The sequence below is a fragment of the Scyliorhinus canicula genome, chromosome 20, assembly GCF_902713615.1.
Source record: "Scyliorhinus canicula chromosome 20, sScyCan1.1, whole genome shotgun sequence".
In the NCBI taxonomy this organism is placed as follows: domain Eukaryota; kingdom Metazoa; phylum Chordata; class Chondrichthyes; order Carcharhiniformes; family Scyliorhinidae; genus Scyliorhinus; species Scyliorhinus canicula.
This window is the reverse complement of record NC_052165.1, coordinates 70,516,710-70,534,813: the sequence shown is the minus strand read 5'-3', so window position 1 is coordinate 70,534,813 and position 18,104 is coordinate 70,516,710. Positions and strand designations below refer to the sequence as shown.

The 18,104-nt window shown below is 44.0% G+C and overlaps 1 protein-coding gene across 7 annotated transcripts in view; it reads right to left on the bottom strand.

Moving 5' to 3' along the window:
* yaf2 (YY1 associated factor 2) overlaps positions 1 to 11,357 on the bottom strand; it is a 235,898-nt gene extending 224,541 nt beyond the window's left edge. For 4 of the 7 annotated variants that reach the window (XM_038781218.1, XM_038781222.1, XM_038781220.1 and 1 more), the window contains exons 1-2: positions 10,293 to 10,426; positions 9,698 to 9,823 (exon numbers count right to left, since the gene is read on the bottom strand). In XM_038781218.1, coding sequence (XP_038637146.1) covers positions 9,698 to 9,823; positions 10,293 to 10,318 — 152 coding nt within the window. In that variant the 5' untranslated portion in view covers positions 10,319 to 10,426. Of the gene's footprint in view, positions 1 to 9,697; positions 9,824 to 10,081; positions 10,201 to 10,292; positions 10,427 to 11,155 lie in introns of those variants that run through there. The other 3 variants (XM_038781223.1, XM_038781219.1, XM_038781221.1) reach the window with 3 other exon arrangements.
* Positions 11,358 to 18,104: the final 6,747 nt, after the last annotated feature.

Sequence of the window (18,104 nt, the reverse complement as noted above, 5' to 3'; positions counted from 1 at the left end):
TAATTAGCTCTCTCCGAATGATCTAAGTTGCTAATTTCCACGGAATTGCAGGTGTTTTGGTGCTATGGCCTCATATCCTCTGATATCCAGGTTGCAATCTCCTGAATCTTATTCACAATAAGGAGAATATTACAGCCAGAGGAAAGAGACTTGTAATTCAACATTGTCAGCTGATTTGAACATGGATCTCCCAAGAGTAGCTGAGAGAGAACACGTGCACATGCACTCCCTGTGTAGTCCCACATTCATCAGTTAACCTCCCCTCTGCTTATACCTTCTGTAATGCAGAGGGCTGCAACCAATGGTTATTACTTGCAGCAATAAAACTAAAATAATCAGTCCCCATTTAGCAATAATGACATCCTTTTTTTTCGAGGTAGGATTTTATATTGCAATTAACTAGCAAGTGCAATGCTATCAGTTGTCTTTTCACAGTTTATTCTGGAGGAATTCTTAGAACTGGTAATATTTACTTCTGATCTTCAATTAATGCATTAAGTGCAAAATAAAAAACACACAAAATGAGACCACAGGTTGTTAAAAGAGAGCCAAGTTGTATTTACAAAAAGAGCCTCTGGCCAAGTCTGCTCAAATTGGTTTAGTAGCTATCTGTATGTGAAATTTAAGGTCAGAACTGTAATTACTGCAGACAGTAAAAATAAAGTGCTTAATGCCATAAGAATTAAGCATCAAAACAGACATTTCAATAAGAGTGAAGCAATTACTATGTAAAACACCGACTTAATCAAACTGACAGTTTACTTCAGCATGGAGAAGTTCTCAAAATTAGAATGCAAAATTATACAGTTCACAAAACAGCAATCATAGGTTTTTCTCTCATTAGCTTTTAAAATGATTGGCGCACTGATTTGTACTGTAATACAAAAGTACTCTCAACTGGTAATACAAGTCTCTTGAAATAGTTCCTTTGCTGGTATCATACCCCACCACCTCCAATCCATCTAGCTCTTCCCAAGTGCAGATTCAAATGAGGTACCTTATACAGTGACTATATAATGTAGACAAGTATTATAAAAGTAAGTCAAGATGCCTCAGAGGTTCCAGTCTCCTGACGCTAAATTGGGAGCAATGGTCTTACAACTAAAAGCTCTTGTTGTTCAAAATTGGATTTGACAGGCCTACTTTTAAACAGGATTCATTGGATAAAAATCATCCAATACCAATTGGTTGCTGAAATCTGCAATTATGTCACACGTGTGTGCTGAAAAAATAGTAAAAAGGAGACCACAACTGATAATACGCATTAATAGATCAACAGTGGCAGGCTGCAGTTATATGGTCTGTAACATATCCTGACAAGATATATTAAAATCTGCCATCACGACTTTAGATCTCTACAACAAAGCTGAGAAGCTAAAATGAAACCATTTTAATATTTTGAACATAAAAAGCTATAAATCACACTGTTACACAAGTGTATAAAGTAAGCAGTTTTGTCAAAATTTATACGGTTAAATCAGCAGTTTTCTTTTCAGACAGTTGTTGAGAATAATCTTTCAAAAATGCATCACTGCAATGCATCCTCAGTACTTTCCTTAGGTTAGAACTTTAGATACTTATGCCAAAATGTTTGACTTTTAACTGCAAAACTACCTAACTCATACCACATTTCATTTGAATCCTGGCACCCTATTTATGACAAATCATTAAAATTTCAACAGTCCAGGCAGACATCATCAGTAATTCTCATGTACATTTACCATAATTAAACCATGTTTAATACTGAACAGTTTATTAAATTTTCCAGTTTCAATCTGCGCTCTTCCTCAAAAGAGTTCAATCAGTGTCCTTGTCATTGCACAGAACCCTACACTTCAAATGCAATCACAATGAGCTTGACCCAAGAAACTATATAAAAACTTAAGTCATAACTAAGGTTCCCAACAAGATCTCTATTCAAATTCCTGAGAAAATGTTCCATCAAGTTCAGGGATGTCAGCATGATGGAAGGAAGACTTTCAATTTGGCACCCAGTGTCACTATCAGGAACACCAGAAAAAGAGCAACTCAGCTGAATGTAAAGCAAAGCTCATTTTAAACTGACATAAAATAAAAACATAAATTGCTGCAAAAACGCAGCAGGCCTGGCAGCATCTGTGGAGAGAAACAGAGTTAATGTTACTAGTATGGGTGTGGTGGCACAGTGGTTAGCACTGCTGCCTTACAGCTCATTGGCCTCTGGTGACTGCATGGGTGGAGTTTGCACTTTCTCCCAGTGTCTGCTTGGGTTTCCTCTGAGGGCTGGCTTAGCTCACAAGGCTAAATCGCAGACCAAGCTGGCCAACAGCACGGTTTGATTCCCGTACCAGCCTCCCCGGACAGGCGCCGGAATGTGGCGACTAGGGGCTTTTCACAGTAACTTCATTGAGGCCTACTCGTGACAATAAGCGATTTTCATTTCAGATGTTCAGCTGGATTGGCTGTGCTAAATTGCTCCTCAAGTGTCCAAAAAGGTTGGTGGGGGTTACTGGGTTACAGGGATAGGATGAAGGTGTAGGCTTAAGTAGGGTGTTCTTTCCAAGGGCCGGTGCAGACTCGATGGGCCCAATGGCTTCCTTCTGCACTGTCGGGATTCTATGATTCGATAATATGACCCTCCTTCAGAACTGAAGTCATATTGGACTTGAAACGTGAACACTATTTCTCTCTCCACAGATGCTGCCAGGCTTGCTGAATTTTTCCAACATTTTCTATTTTTATTTCAGATTTACAGTATCTGCAGTATTTTTGGTTTTACTCACTTTATCCCACAACAACGTCCCTCAGTGTTAATCTCTTTCAGCAACGTGATTGGAAAACTCAAACTGGATTCTGACTGCCAGAATTGAGTTTAGAGAGGATGGAGATAATTTTAACTTGAATAAAAAGGATTATTGGACATGCATAATGGGTGGCCAAACTGATATCACCAGTGTACACCATCTCGAAAAGTTAAAATTATCTCAGGGTCTCTTACAATGTGATGTGGTGGGAAGGACACAATTCCTGGACTAATTCAAACACACATTCCACAGTTGAAACCCAATACCTAAAATCACACTAATCCCAAAAAAAGGGAAGGATCCGGTGGAACGTGGGTCATAGACCCATATGACTATTGAACAAGGATTTGAAAGTATTGGCTAAGATGTTGGCGGGGAGGATGGAGGACTGTGTCCCGGGGGATGGTGGCAGAAGATCAAACAGCAGGGCAGAATGGTGGCGTAGTGGTTAGCATTGCTGCCTACAGCACTGAGGACCTGGGTTTGAATCCCGGCCCTGGTTCACTGTCTGTGAGGAGTTTGTACATTCTCCCAGTGTCTGCGTGGGTTTCACCCCCATAACCCAAAAGATGTGCAGGGTAGGTGGATTGGCCACGTTAAATTGCCCCTTAATTGGAAAAAATAATTGGATACTCTAAATTTATTTTAAAAAACTTTTTAAAAAAAGATCAAACAGGCTTTGTGAACGACAGGCAGCTCACAAGTAATATAAGACGTCTGTTGAATGTGGTGATGAATCCGTCAGGGGCTCTGACACTGGAGGTTTTGGTGTCCATGGACGCTGAGAAGACATTTGATCGGGTAGAGTGGAAGTACTTGTTCAAAGTTTTGGGAAGGTTTGGGCTTGGGCCGAGATTTGTGGCATGGGTTAGGTTGCTCTATGTGGCGCCAAGAGTGTGGGTGGGGACGAATAATACGAGCTCACAAAGCTTTGACTTACACGGGGGTACGAGGCAGGGGTGCCCAATGTCGCCGCTGCTGTTTGTTCTGACCATAAAACCATTGCCGATAGCTCTCAGGGGGTCAGCGGAGAGGCAGGGGATAATGAGGGTACAGAGGGAGCATCGGGTGTTGTTCTATGCCGATGACCTCTCGCCCTATGTTTTTGATCCGTTGGAGAGTATGGGAAAGATTATGGACCTGTTGGGAATATTTGGAGGGTTCTCAGGCTACAAGCTGAATGTAGGGAAAAGCGAAGTATTCCCGGTGAATGAGCTGGCACAGCAGGCTAATTCAGGGCAGTATGCCATTTACGGTAGCGAGAGATAGGTTCGGGTATTTGGGGATTCAGGTAGCGAGGGGATGGACAAGGCTCCATAAGTGGAACTTAACAATGCTGGTGGAGGAGTCCAGGGAGGATCTTAGGAGGTGGGAAACACTGCATTTAATGCTGGCAGTGAGGGTCCAAGTGGGGAAAATGAATATTCTTCCGAGGTTCTTGTTTATCTTTCAGGCTCTCCCGATCTTTATACCAAAAGCCATTTTTTGGAAAGTGGACACGATCATCTTCGACTATGTATGGGCGGGAAAGGTGCCAAGGGTGGAGAGGACCCTGCTACAGAGGCAGCGGGAGTGTTGGCGTTTCCAAACTTGCTTCATTATTATTGGGCGGCGAATGTGGACAAAGTGCGGCGGTGGTGGGAAGGAGAAGGGGCAGAATGGGTTATGATGAAGATGGAATCTTGAAAGGTGTCTAGTTTGAGTGCTGTGGTGATGGCGTGAGGCACTGAGTCGGGTAAACGGGTCCTCCTCATGTGCAAGGATAAGCCTGATACAGTTTAAGGTGGTGCACAGGGTGCATATGACTCGGGTGAGAATGAGTGGGTTCTTTCTGTGGGAAGCAGATGAGTGTGAGAGGTGTGGGCGAGGGGCAGCGAATCATGCACACATGTTTTGGGGTTGCGGAAAATTGGAAAGATTCTGGGTGGGAGCGTTCGCGGTCTTAGCCAGGATAGTGGAGGAGGAGGTGGACCCGGACCCTTTGGTGGTGATATTTGGGGTTTCAGAGAAGCTGGAGCTCATGGAGAGGAGGAAGACGGATGTAGTTGCCTTCGCCTCTCTGATGGCACAGCGGCTGATTTTGCTGGAGTGGTGGTCGGCATCGCCACCACACATGGTTGTGTGATCTGTACAATTTCCTGTGGTTACAGAAAATAAGAGGCGCAATTCTCCCCCCCACGCCGGGTGGCAGAATCGCAGGGGCGCCGGGCAAGTCCCGCCACCCGCACGCGATTCTCCCACCCCCCCAAACGGCCCGCCGAGACTTACGGCAGGCCGCTCTGAGAATCGCCGCTCGCCGTTTGTGGCGGGCGAGCGGTAATTCTCCGGCCCAGATGGGCCGAGTGGCCTGCCCAATACAACGTGTTCACGCCGGCGCCAACCACATCTGGTCGCTGCCGGCGTGAACAGCGTGCAAACTGCGGGGGTGGCCTGTGGGGAGGGGGTAAGGAGGATCAGGAGGGGGGGCCCAAAAGGGGTCTGGCCCGCGATCAGTGCCCACCGATTGGCGGGGCGGCGTCTCTAAAGGACGCACTCCTTTCCTCCATCGCCCCGCAAGATCACTCCTCCATTTCTTGCGGGGTGCCCGTGGGGAGAACGGCAACTGCGCATGCGTGGGTTGGCGCTGGCCAAACTGCACATGCGCGAGTGACGTGATTTATGCGGCGCCGCTTTTACGCAGCGCCGCTTTTACGCAGCGCCGCTTTTACGCAGTGCCAAGGCCCGACGCTTGTAAATAACACGGCACCGCTCCTAGCCCCCCGGGGGTGGGGGAATAGGGGGCGAGGAGCGGCCTCCGACGCCAGAGTTAAACACTCTGGTTTTCACTCCGGCGTCGGCACTTAGTCTCCGGTTGGGAGAATCCCGCCCAAGGTATGAGTTAAGGGGCTCAGCAGGGGAGTTTGAGAAAAGGTGGGGGACTTTTGTGACCGTGTTTGAGGAGCTATTTGTCGCAGGGGCGGGGGGGAGGGGTGAAAAAGTGGGAAAGTATGTACAGGCTGTATCGTTGATTGTTGGGAAGTCTGTTTCCCAGAGTGTTTTTTACTGTAACCTGCTTTGATACATGTTTGTAATAAAATACGTTTTAAAAAAAGAAAACCAATACCTAAATCCTCGCAACACCCAATTCCATATCATATATTTCATGCATCCAAATGGTAAATTTTTTAAACATAATATTGACTCTACTGAGACACCCTCAATAAAATGAAATTATGCAGGAAAAAAGTTGTCCACACTTTCCTAAATAAGATGAAATCAATCGCACGATTTATGTAAAACCCTTTTTAAAATTAATTTATGCAATGTGGGCATCACTGGTTAGGCCAGCACTTATTGCCCATCACTAGTTGCCCTTCAGAAGGTGGCGGTGAGTTGCCTTCTTGAACCGCTGCAGTCCTTGAGGTGTAGGTACACCCGATGTGCTGTTCGGGAGAGAGTTCCAGGATGTTGCCCCCGGTCACAGTGAATGAACGGCGATATATTTCCAAGTCAGGGTGGTGAGGAGAACCTCCAGGTGGTGGGGTTCCCAGGTATCTGCTGCTCTTGTCCTTCTATGTGTGAGCATCGTGGGTTTGGAAGGTGTTGTCTAAGGAACCTTGGTCAGTTCCTGCAAGTGCATCTTGGTACACACGGCTGCCACTGTTCATCGGTGGTGGAGCGTTTGAATGTTTGTGGAAGGAAGTGCAATTTAGCAGGTTGCTTTGTCCTGGATGATGTCAAGCTTCTCGAGTGTTGTTGAAGCTGCACTCATCCAGGCAAGTGGCAAGTATTCCATTACACTCTTGGTGCCTTGTAGATGGTGGAAGGCTTTGGGGGGGGGGGGGGGGGGTCAGGAGGTGAGTCACTAGCCATACGATTCCTAGTCTTTGACCTGCCATGGTAACCACAGTATTAATGTGGCTAGTCCAGTCCAGTTTCTGATCAATGGTAACCCCCAGGACGTTGATAGTGGGAGATTCAGCAATGGTAATGCTATTGAATGTCAAGGGGCAGTGGTTAGATCCTCTCTTGTAGGAGATGGTCAATGCCTGGCACTTGTGTGGCACAAATATAACTTGCCACTTGTCAGCCCAAGCCTGGATATTGTCCAGCATTTGGACATGGACTGCATCATTATCTGAGGAGTCATGAATGGTGCTGAACACTGTGCAGTCATCCGCAAACATCCCCCACTTCTGACCTTATGATGGAAGGGAGATGGTTGGGCCTAGAACACTATCCTGTTGAACACCGCTCAAAACACAGATAGACAGAACATAGGTAGACCTATCCCCTTGAATCTGTATAGGCTCTCATTTAGATCATGGCTACTCTGTACCTCAACACAATTTACATGCTTCCATATCCCATACTATTATTACCCAACAAATTTTGAAACCACGGTTTTAAATTTTAATTGGTCCACCAACCACAATCTTTTATGCTCCAGTTTCCCACTACCTTTTGTGTGAAATTATGTTTCCCAATTTCATTGTTAAATGCCCAAACTCCAGTTTTAGAATTATGTCACCATCCTACATTCTTTGAGGATCCTTTTTGTGGGGTAGCTTTGCTTTAATTTTTAGAAGAAAAGAAAATCAAGAAAAGAGCTTCCAACTTCACTGATGACTCCTCGGGTCTATCTACGAGTAGTTAAGCTGTTAGTGACTAGGAAGGTCCGCACAGGGTGAGTTGAGATGCTGCTATTGCCTTTGCTGCCCCACAAATTAAGGCACTGAAAGAAAAAAAATCAGTACCCCAGAATGTATTTCTGTGGTTTGCCTATATAGATGAGCATGGTGGACAGAATTGGGTTTGTTATGAGGCAAATAGATGACTGAAACTTGGTGCCAAGGCTCACATGTGAATAAGTGCCACTGGGGCAAGATGCCAGGCCAGTGATGGGCAACCCAGGCAACTGATTCACATGGGTGGCCCTCCTTCATCTCAGTGGGCTGCAAGATTGAAATCAGGCTTGTTCATCACCATGAGTAAGATCTTACATGAGTAAGATTAAATGTAATTAATACATGGTGACTATTTTGTAACAAGTTACAGAAAATAGTAATAGAACTATCAACTTTAAATGGTAAAAACAAAATAAATATTTCCACTTTAGAAGCAGAGGGAACTCATGGCTCTCACAGTCAATGTTGTGTGCAATCAGCACAGACCTCACTTGTTCGTGTTTGACTTGTGTATCACGTCAGTCACACCGGTAGGAAGAAAACTATATGGACAGAGATCAGCAGACTGTAGCAACCATGTATGTGGGCAACAAAATGTCTCATGGACTGCACCGAGAACCCAGATGGGCTGCATGTGGCTCCTGGGCTGCAGGTTGCCCACCACTGTGCCAGACGCCAAAACCCATGTGGACATAATCCAACAATGAATCAAGGTACAAGGGAGAAAACAGTGCACGTGAAAGTGGAACAAAAACGTACTAGCCCTTTTGCAATCAAATTCTCTCCAACTATTTGCCTCAATTAGCTAGAGAGGTACTGTAAAATGAATGGATAGGTCACACTTGTTGAACAAGACAAACACTTGACTTGTGCCATGCAACTGCGTTACAAGTGATCATTTTGCAAAAACAAACGCTGACTAAGTCATGGGCCAGGACTTGCAAAAGCAGTAACGAAATTGCATTCCATATTTGTGATTTGCATTAATTCAGAAAGCGCACTAAAAAAGTTATTACAAAAGGAGGGTGTCTCACTGCTCCTTAAAAGGTTACAAAAAAAAGATCAATTTTTGTTTTCCTGCTGGTTTTTGGCTATGTATTTAAAACATCAGAGTACTGATGCCATCACTCGGAGAAATGGCATGGAGTTACTGAACCAAACAGTGCATGGGAGCTGATAAACACAAAGCTGAAGTGACATGAGCACTGAAGCATTCCAACTTAATGACTATGCCTAAGATAATTATTCAATTTTCGCAGAAGATTGGCCGCCTACTTGCTCCCAAATACTTTGTGTTTGAAGACAGAAAAAAGTACAAATATTCAAGTTAATCGGAGTTCTACATAACTACTTCCTATTAAGAAAAAGTCCCGATGGCAACTCCCTCTTCGGTGATATATTTCAATAAGCCACCAATGCCTAAAGTAGCACTTTATGACCATTAAACTGAATGTGGGGTTGGGGGGGGGGGGGGGGGGGGGGGGGGGGGTTATGCTACTTATGGTGTGTTCAGTACAGGAAGCCCTGTTTGTGTAAATATTCTGAATATAAACGTGTAACCCAATTGAATTTCACCCTAGTACAGTTTCAATCGGTACAAAGAATAAGCCCTCTTGTCTCCAGGCTGAAGGGAGAATTGAACATTTCACCCTAGTACAGTTTCAATCAGTACAAAGAATAAGCCCTCTTGTCTCCAGGCTGAAGGGAGAATTGAACATCCCAGGCAGGGAAGGCAAAATGTGGCAACAGAAGACACCCTTCTCTAAATAGTTAATTTAAAACAGATTCATTTGTCTGAATCTATTAGTTATTATGCATTTTTAAAATAGCAAATTCAATAATACATAATACAGCTTTAAAAAGAAAACTATTAAGATACTTGAATCCTGAAGCTTTGAGGATAATTCTATTCAGGGGCAATAGCCTTGTTTGTTTGGTTAAGTGGTTCAACTACCAGTTTTTGAAAACTAGAAATGTAACCATTCAGTAATGATCTGAGAATATCCCTTACGCAACACGAAAGCCCAATTTCATTCATAGATCTCTGACGGTGTAGCTTTAAACCTGCAATATTGATAATATTGTAACCGAATGCTTTAAAATAGTACATTTCAAATGACAAATGTAACGAAGACTGTAGAAATAAAGATCGCAACACCCCTATCTCTCCGATCCCATTTACGATTGTGCAACGTTAATTTATTAATAGAGAAGAGATGAAATAAAAAAGGAACTGGGGAGACTCACCGTGTTGATGTGCCCTTCCTGACATCACACATACTGCATTTGAAAGCCTCTGCGCTGTTCTTGAACGTACAAACGCTACAGTCCCAGTGTCCCTCGTCTGTGGAAGGCTTGGGCTGCCTTTTGGGTCTGTTTTGGACAACAAAAGGAATAGAAAGAGGAGGTGAAAAAATACATAGGTGCACCGGCTTATTGGCAAATAGTTTGCTTTTTTTTGTTGTTCCCCCACCCCCTCTCTCTCTTTTTTCTCCTCCTCCCCTAAAGACCTTCCTGGCAATCAGTGACGATCAAAAAGGAAAAAAAAAGGGCCAGATCCTTTTGCTGCGAAACTGCAGCTCCCCATGTCAATTTCCCACGCACGCACGCACTGACTGTACTGTAACAAACCCGTCCGCCATGGCTGCTACATTGTATCGAGCTCTTGCAACATTTTGCTCCCCGAGCACCAGCTCCCATTCTTCGATCGGTCCATTTCCGCACACTTAAACAAAAAACCATTTAAAAAGAGGGTATGCTTTTACCCCCTCAAGAGAGGGGGGGGGGGGGGGGGAAGAGAGCAGGACGGACGAGGGGAGCGGAGAGTCGAAAAGTACTTTACCTGGTGGGACTCTTCTTGTCTCCCATAGCGGCTCAATCTTCTTATTATTGTATTTATTATTTGAAACCCCGTCTGAATGGTTCAGGGCTCCTCTGCTAGCGCCTGGATTTCCCCCCTACCCCCACCCCCCCACCCACCCCCCTTACCACCCCCAGCTGTCCGGTGACTCGCCTCACGTGGCGTGCTGGGGGCCAACCAGCTCGCCAGGATCTTTATGAAACAGACACACGGTGCACAAGGCGGTAGGTTTGCATTGGCAGCAATGTTTTTGCTGCCGCTTCTCAGTGCCACCGGTTCCCAGGCACGGCAGCGGAAGGGAGGGAGTGTACAACAGAAACAAGCTTTGATCCCATCAGTAAATCGTATTCGATGGCTTGCTGGTTCAGTTCGACATTACTTTTCTTTTTCCGTATGGAAGAGGAAGCACTTATTCTTTCCCCACCCCCTCTCTCTGGCTCTCCCCATATGATGAAATGTAATGACATCAGCAGCCCGACTACAGGACATCAAGAGCGCAGCAATGAATGAATGTGGGCGCCAGAGTTTATGCTCGATTTCCAGCATTGGGCGAACTGCCTGGGACAAAGCTGTCAGCACGGGGGAAATATTACGGGCGAGATTTTTTTTTTTTTAAAAACGGGATTTTGAAAATAACGTTTGCAAACAGTTAAAGTTTAATTTACTTCTAAAAAGTGAAATAGGCCACTTCTTTCAAACCGTGACGAGTGGGTCACGGCGGATGAGTAAAAATGCATCTACTGAAAAAGGCTGGCGCAACTGTGGTGATTTGCTTAAAATACCGAAGAATTAACAGGACACTGGACTGTTTTGTAACCAAGTCTACTAGTCATTTCCTTACGTACCGAAGAGTAAGGTCATGTCCTTTATTGTGATCTCTGCAGACGCACCACGTGTTACACGACAAAGTTTTGCCTAAAACGTTAAGCAGTTTCTTGGTGGTTCACTTAATGTTGGCATTTAGCCCATGAAGGCCTCAGTTGTGCTGATCACTGTGTTGGCCAGGATGGTTTTGAACGATGTCACAACTGACTTCTGCAAACTTGCCTTGGTGAAAGTAGTAAAAAAAACACAAGTGGATTTTTAATTCTTGATCATTAGCAAGAAACATTTCTAGGCTGGCATAGCAACAGGGCAATTAGAAAGTCAGAATATGATTGCTGTGTCAAATATATATTTACAAGATAGATTCATGACTTTTGTGTAGGCACAGAAGGTACCAAATTTGCAGATAATACTAAAATAGGAGAGCAAGTTGCAATGAGGAACTAAGAATTTTCCAAATAGATATAGATAGGTTAGGTGAGTGAGCCAAAACATTGCAAATGGAGTTTAAAGTGGATAAGAATGAGGTTATCCACTTTCTTTGGAAAAATAGAGGGGCAACTTATTATCTAAATGGAGAGAAACTTCAGAGTGCTTTGGTGCAGAGGAATCTGGATATTCTCGTGCATGAATCGTAGAAGGCTGTTACGCACCTCAACAGGTTACAAGGAAGTAGGGAAGTTGCTGCAATGGTACAAAGTGTTGGTGAGACCGCACCTGGAATACTGGGTAGAATTTAGGTACGTTTATTTGAGGATTCATGTAGTTGCATTAGAATAGAACAAGTGGGTGGCACAGTGGTTAGCACTGCTGCCTCACAGCTCCAGGACCTGGGTTCGAATCCAACCTCGGGTGACTGTCTATGTGGAGTTTGCATGTTCTCCCTCTGCATAATTCCCTCCACGTGTTTCGGTTACCTCCCACAGTCCAAAGATGCACAGGTTAGGTGGGTTGGCCATGCTAAACTGTCCAAAGGTTGAGTGGGGTTACAGGGATAGGATGGGTGAGTGGGCCTGGGAATGGTGTTCTTTCGGAGGGTTGGTGCAGACTTGATGGGCTAAATGGCCTCATTCTGCACTACAGGCATTCTAGGAGTACAGAAGGAGGCCATTTGGCCCATCAATACATTGCTGACGCACTGCTTGCCAGGTCATTGTGTAAATTTGAGAGAGACACAAATTTTTAATTAGTAAATGGGTTGAAGGGTATGGGGAAAAGCAGGAAAGTAGATTAAATGGTGGAGCAGACTCAAAGGGCTCAATTGGCTACTCCTGCTCTTAGTTCTTATGTTCTAACATGTTGGATGAAGAGAAATATTGATTTATAAATCTATTAGAGATTTATGAGGGGAACCAGTGAACATAGTATATTTGGATTTTCAAAAGGCATTCAATGTGGTGCCACGCTAAAGGTTGTTTCAATTGTTTATGGGACTAGAATATATTAGCATGGGTAGAGATTGGTTCACAGTCAGAAAACATAATAAATGGATCATCTTTGGTTTGTCAAGCTAGTAGGTGGGTGCTGCAAGGAAGAATGGTGGACCTCAGCTATTTATATTCATGATTTATATGAAAGAGCCAAATGTAATATACCTCAACAATGGAAAGCAAGCCAAAGACAATGCATCTGCAAATGAATATAGATGGGTTAAGTGAGTGGACAATAAGTGAAGTTGTTATCATTGAGGGGAAGAATAGAAAAACAAATATATTTTAAATGTTAAACTATTAAAAGTTGGTGTTCAGAGGGATCTGGGTGTCCTCGTACAACAAACGTGCAGGTACAGCACGGTAGGGCAAATAATATATTAACCTTTATTGCAAGGCATTCTGTACAAAAGGAAGGAAATCTTGCTGTAATTGCAGAGCTTTGGCGAGATCAAATCTGGAATAGTGTGTGCCATTTCCAAGGAAGAATACTTGCCTGAGAGGGAATGACACAAAGATTGACTAACTTGATTCCTAGGATGAGGGGGTTGTACTGCGAAGAGAGGTTGAGTAGAATGGGTTTAGAAGAATGAGTTGTAATCTCATTGAAACAGAGAATATTGAGAAAGCTTGACAGGGTGAATGTTGAGAGACGGCTTGTCCTGGATAAAGATTCTCGAACTAGGAGCCTATCTCATGATAAGATATCTCATCTTTTGAACTGAAACATGAGAAATTTCTTCAGAGGGTTATGGATCTTTGGAATTCTCTCCCCAGAGGGCTTTAGATGTTCACGGCTGAGATTGATAGATTCTATGGGAATCAAGAATTGTCACGGTTGGGCACAAAATTAGAGTTTAGGTCCAGGATTAGTCGGAGCCTTATTAAATGGAGGAGCAGGTTCGAGGAGTCATATGGCTTACTCCTGCTTCTATTTCTTATTCTCACAGGTAACTATACTATTAACAATAACGACTTATTGTTATATAGTGCCTTTGATATATTGAAACATTCCAAGGCACTTTGCAAGAATGATATAGAATTTGACACCATGCCATATAAGGAGCTATCAGGTCAGATAACCTAAGCTTTGGCCAACGAGATAGTTTTTAAGCAGCGTTTTAAGCGAGTGTGGTAGCAGCGGAGAGATTTAATGAGGGAACTCCAAAGCTTAGGGCTAAAGAGGCTGAAGCATGGCTGCCAGTGGGCGAATGAACAAAATCGGATTTGTGCACGAGGTCAGAATTGGAGAAGTTCAAACATCACGGAGGGATGTGGGACTGGAGGAAGTGGTGAGGCTATGGAGAGATTTGAAAACAAGTATGTGAGAATTTTAAAAATGAAGGTGCTGCCAGGCCAGAAGCCATTCTATGTCAGCAGGCACAGGGATGATCACTGACTGGAACTTTGAGAGAGTTTGGGATGAGTTCAGGTTTATCGAGGTGGAAGGCTAGCCAGCAGAACATTGGGATAGTCAAGATCAGTGGTCACAAAGGAGTGAATGAGGGTTTCAGCTGTGAATACGCTGAAAAGTGATGACATGAGCTGGAATTAGGCAGTGTTGGTGGCGAACAAGACACAGGGTTGGATGCTCAGCTCAGGCAAAAGTAGTATCCTAAAGTTGGGAGCAACCTGATTCAGTCTCACAAAATAGCTAGGAAGAGGGATGGATTCTCTTTTCATAATTTCAGCCTTGAGGCCCATCAGCCCAATCAATTTTCATTTATGGCAAATTTTTAATATAGTAAAATGTCCAAAAATGCTTCACACGAATATAATCAAACTAAATTTGACACTGAACTACATAGGGCAATTTTAGGACATATGACCAAAAGTTTGATTGAAAAAGTCAGTTTTATGGAGCACCTGGAAGTGAGAGAGGTACAAAGGCAGTGTGGTTCATGCAGGGAAATCCCAAACCTCAGGCTTCAGGAACTGAAAGCACAGTCACCAATGGCACAATGGTAAAAATTGGTTTTGGGCAACAGGCCAAAATGGGAAGGCAAAGATGAGGCGGGGGGGCAGTGCAAGACCATGATGACACTTGAATATACGGATGATATTTTGTTTTTGAAAAAGGCATTGCCATCCAGGAACTGTGGTAGGTCAGACTAAGAACTAGACAAGCTCTAGCAAGAAACATGTTTCAAGAGCTGAACAAATTTTGAAAGATGCAGGCCAACTTACTAAGTGCTAAAACCATAATATGGTCAGTATTTCTCAAAGAATGAGAAGTAAAAATAGTGAAAGAGGTGGACACAGAAATATTTTGAGCCTTTGAAATCTGCATCCAGAAACAACCAAAGATATACCAGCCACAAGATAGTACAAAAAGACTAGGGGGAAAACACCCTGCTGGTTGGAGTCATACCTGACAGGAAGGAAGATGGTTGTGGTGGTTGGAAGTCAATCATCTCAGCTGCAGGAGTTCCTCAGGCCCAACTATCTTCAGCTGCTCCATCAATGAACCCCCTTCCATCAGAAGTGGGGATGTTTTCAGATGACTGCAGAATGTTTAGCACTATTAGCATCTCCTCAGACACTGAAGCAGTCCATATGCAAATAAAACAAGACCTGGACAACATCCAGGCTAGGGCTGACAAATGGCAAGTTACATTCACGTCACACATGTGCCAGGCAATTAACATCTCATACAAGAGAGGACCTAACAATCATCCCTTGACATTCAACGGCATTACCATCGCTGAATCCTCCACAATCAACATCCTGGGGACTGACCATTGATCACAAACTGAACTGAAGTAGCCATATTAATACCATGACTACCAGAGCAGGTCAAGGGCTATGAATCCGATGGAGTGCAACTCACCTCGTGACCCACCAAAGCATGTCCACCATCTACAAAGCACAAGTCAGGAGTGTAATGGAATACTCTCCATTTGCCTGAATGAATGCAGCTCCAACAAAGAAGCTCGACACCATCCAGGTGAAAGCAGCCCGCTTGACTGCTCCTCCTTTCAGAAACATTCAATCCCTCTACCACCGATGAACGGCAGAAGTCGTGTGTACCATCTATAAGATGCACTACAGGAACACCAAGGTTCCTCAGGCAGCACCTTTCAAATCCACAACCACTACCATCCAGGACAAAAGCAGCAGATATGTGGAGGTTCCCCTGCAAGTCACTCAACATCCCAACTTGGAAATATAATCGCCATTCCTTCACTATCACTGGGTCAAAATCCTGGAACTCCCTTCTTATCAGCACTTTGGGTGTACCTACAACTCAGGGACAGCAACGGTTCAAGGCAACTCACTTCTGAAGGGCAACTAGGGATGGGCAACAAAAATGCTGGCCTAACCAGTAAGGCCCACTTCCTGTAAATTATTTTTTTAAAATGAGAATGACTCCAAGCTAAAGGAAACTCAATAATTTTTGATATGTAAACAGAGAGCAAGATCACCTCAGAAAGGCCCAAGTAATAGAATAGAATAGAACAGTACAGCACAGAACAGGCCCTTCGGCCCTCGATGTTGTGCCGAGCAATGATCACCCTACTCAAACCCACATATCCACCCTATACCCGTAACCCAACAACCCCCCTTAACCTTACTTTTTAGGACACTAAGGGCAATTTAGCATGGCCAATCCACCTAACCCACACATCTTTGGGCTGTGGGAGGAAACTGGAGCACCCGGAGGAAACCCACGCACACACGGGGAGGATGTGCAGACTCCGCACAGACAGTGACCCAGCCGGGAATCGAACCTGGGACCCTGGAGCTGTGAAGCATTTATGCTAACCACCATGCTACCGTGCTGCCCTGGGGAATGTTTGGGAAATTAAAGGCAAAGATGAAGGGGGAGATCAAAAAAAACCATATTGATACAAGAAAGTAGGCTAGAATGTCAGGCAACACGAATGTGGGGTCATGTACGTGTCCCTTGAAACTGAGGCACACTCCACTCTCCTCAAATTTTGAACATTGGTGGTATTGATCCTGACCCTCCACGTAACTTTCTCGATAAGAACAAAAGCCTTTTGTTCGGACTTTGAACTGAGGGAAGGTGTTGATGCAGTAATCCCCACAGCCTACCAAAACTCAATATCTAGGGTCACTTGAACAGGGCTGAAGGGACTGCCACTTCCCATGATACCATCACCATCCAATAATTTCAGAGGAGCAGAATGTATTACTCAACCTTGATATTAATTTTCCACACAATAAATTATCCAAGTTAATTACCAGGCAAGTTTGCATCAACACATTTGACGGAATTCCATCCCCTTTATTCAAAGAGCGCACCAGAAAAAAATTAATATTGTAAAGTATGTCCAATTGAAATTTGAATTTCTGCAATAGTCAGATGGAATATTATAGGATATCTGTTGGGTCAACGCGAGGAGTACTGTAAAACTTGAGAATACAGGACAGACGTGGCAAAATCAGTTTAATATGGTGAGCATGAGAGACTGCTTCAGAAGGGAAAAACAAATGCAAAAACACTCAAAGGATACAGATGAACCCCTCGGGTTTCTGATAACTAATTTGGTGAAAGTGTGAGGACAGACAGATAAAACGATAAAAAGGAATTTTGTGTTTAAACTACAATATTGAATTGAGGGCTATGTAACCGAAGTGTGTCTCAGACTAAGCCTAATTGTCAATAAATATACACTTGGATCAAGAGGTCACTGGATGATATTGTGGCACGGAAACAAAAAAAACGCAAATTTTCTCCCTCCTAACACAGGAATACGGAGGCCAATTACAGTATTAATGCTACTCTTGGTTCAATCAACACATTTTGAACCTGGGGCCATGCTGGGTTTTTTTTTATAGGTCATCACTGGATAAATTCACTGAACCACAGTAAGATCCTCATCATAGAATCCCAACAGTGTGGAAAGAGGGCATTTGGCGCATCGAATCTGCACTGACCCTTCGAAAGAGTACCCCGCCAGACCCAATTCTCCACCATGGCAGCCCGGTTAGCACTGTTGCTTCACAGCAGCAGGGTCCCGGGTTCGATTCCCGCTTGGGTCACTGTGCAGAGTGTCTGTTATCCCCATGTATACGTGGGTTTCGTCCGAGTGCTCAGGTTTCTTCCCACAAGTCCCGAAAGATGTGCTTGTTAGGTGAATTGGAAATTCTGAATTCTCCCTCAGTGTACCCGACAGGCGCCGGAGTTTGGCGATTAGGGGATTTTCACAGTAACTTCACTGCAGTGTTAATATAAGCCTATTTGTGACAATAATAAAGATTATTATCTTCGTAACCCCAGCTAACCGTTGGACACTGAGGAGCATGGCCAATCCACCTAATCTACATGTCTTTGGGCTGAGGGAGGAGACTGGAGCAATCGGAGTAAACCCACACTCCACACAGCCATCAGCAGTTGGAACTGAACCCTGGTTCCTGGCATAGTGAGGCAGCAGTGGTCACACTTCAAAAGTACTTAAATGGCTATAAAGTACTTTAGGACACAAATATTGTGAAAGGCACGCTTTTAATGCAAGTCTTCTTTTTTTATAGTGAGTATTCCAACACATCATTCATTACTTAGGTGTGGCCT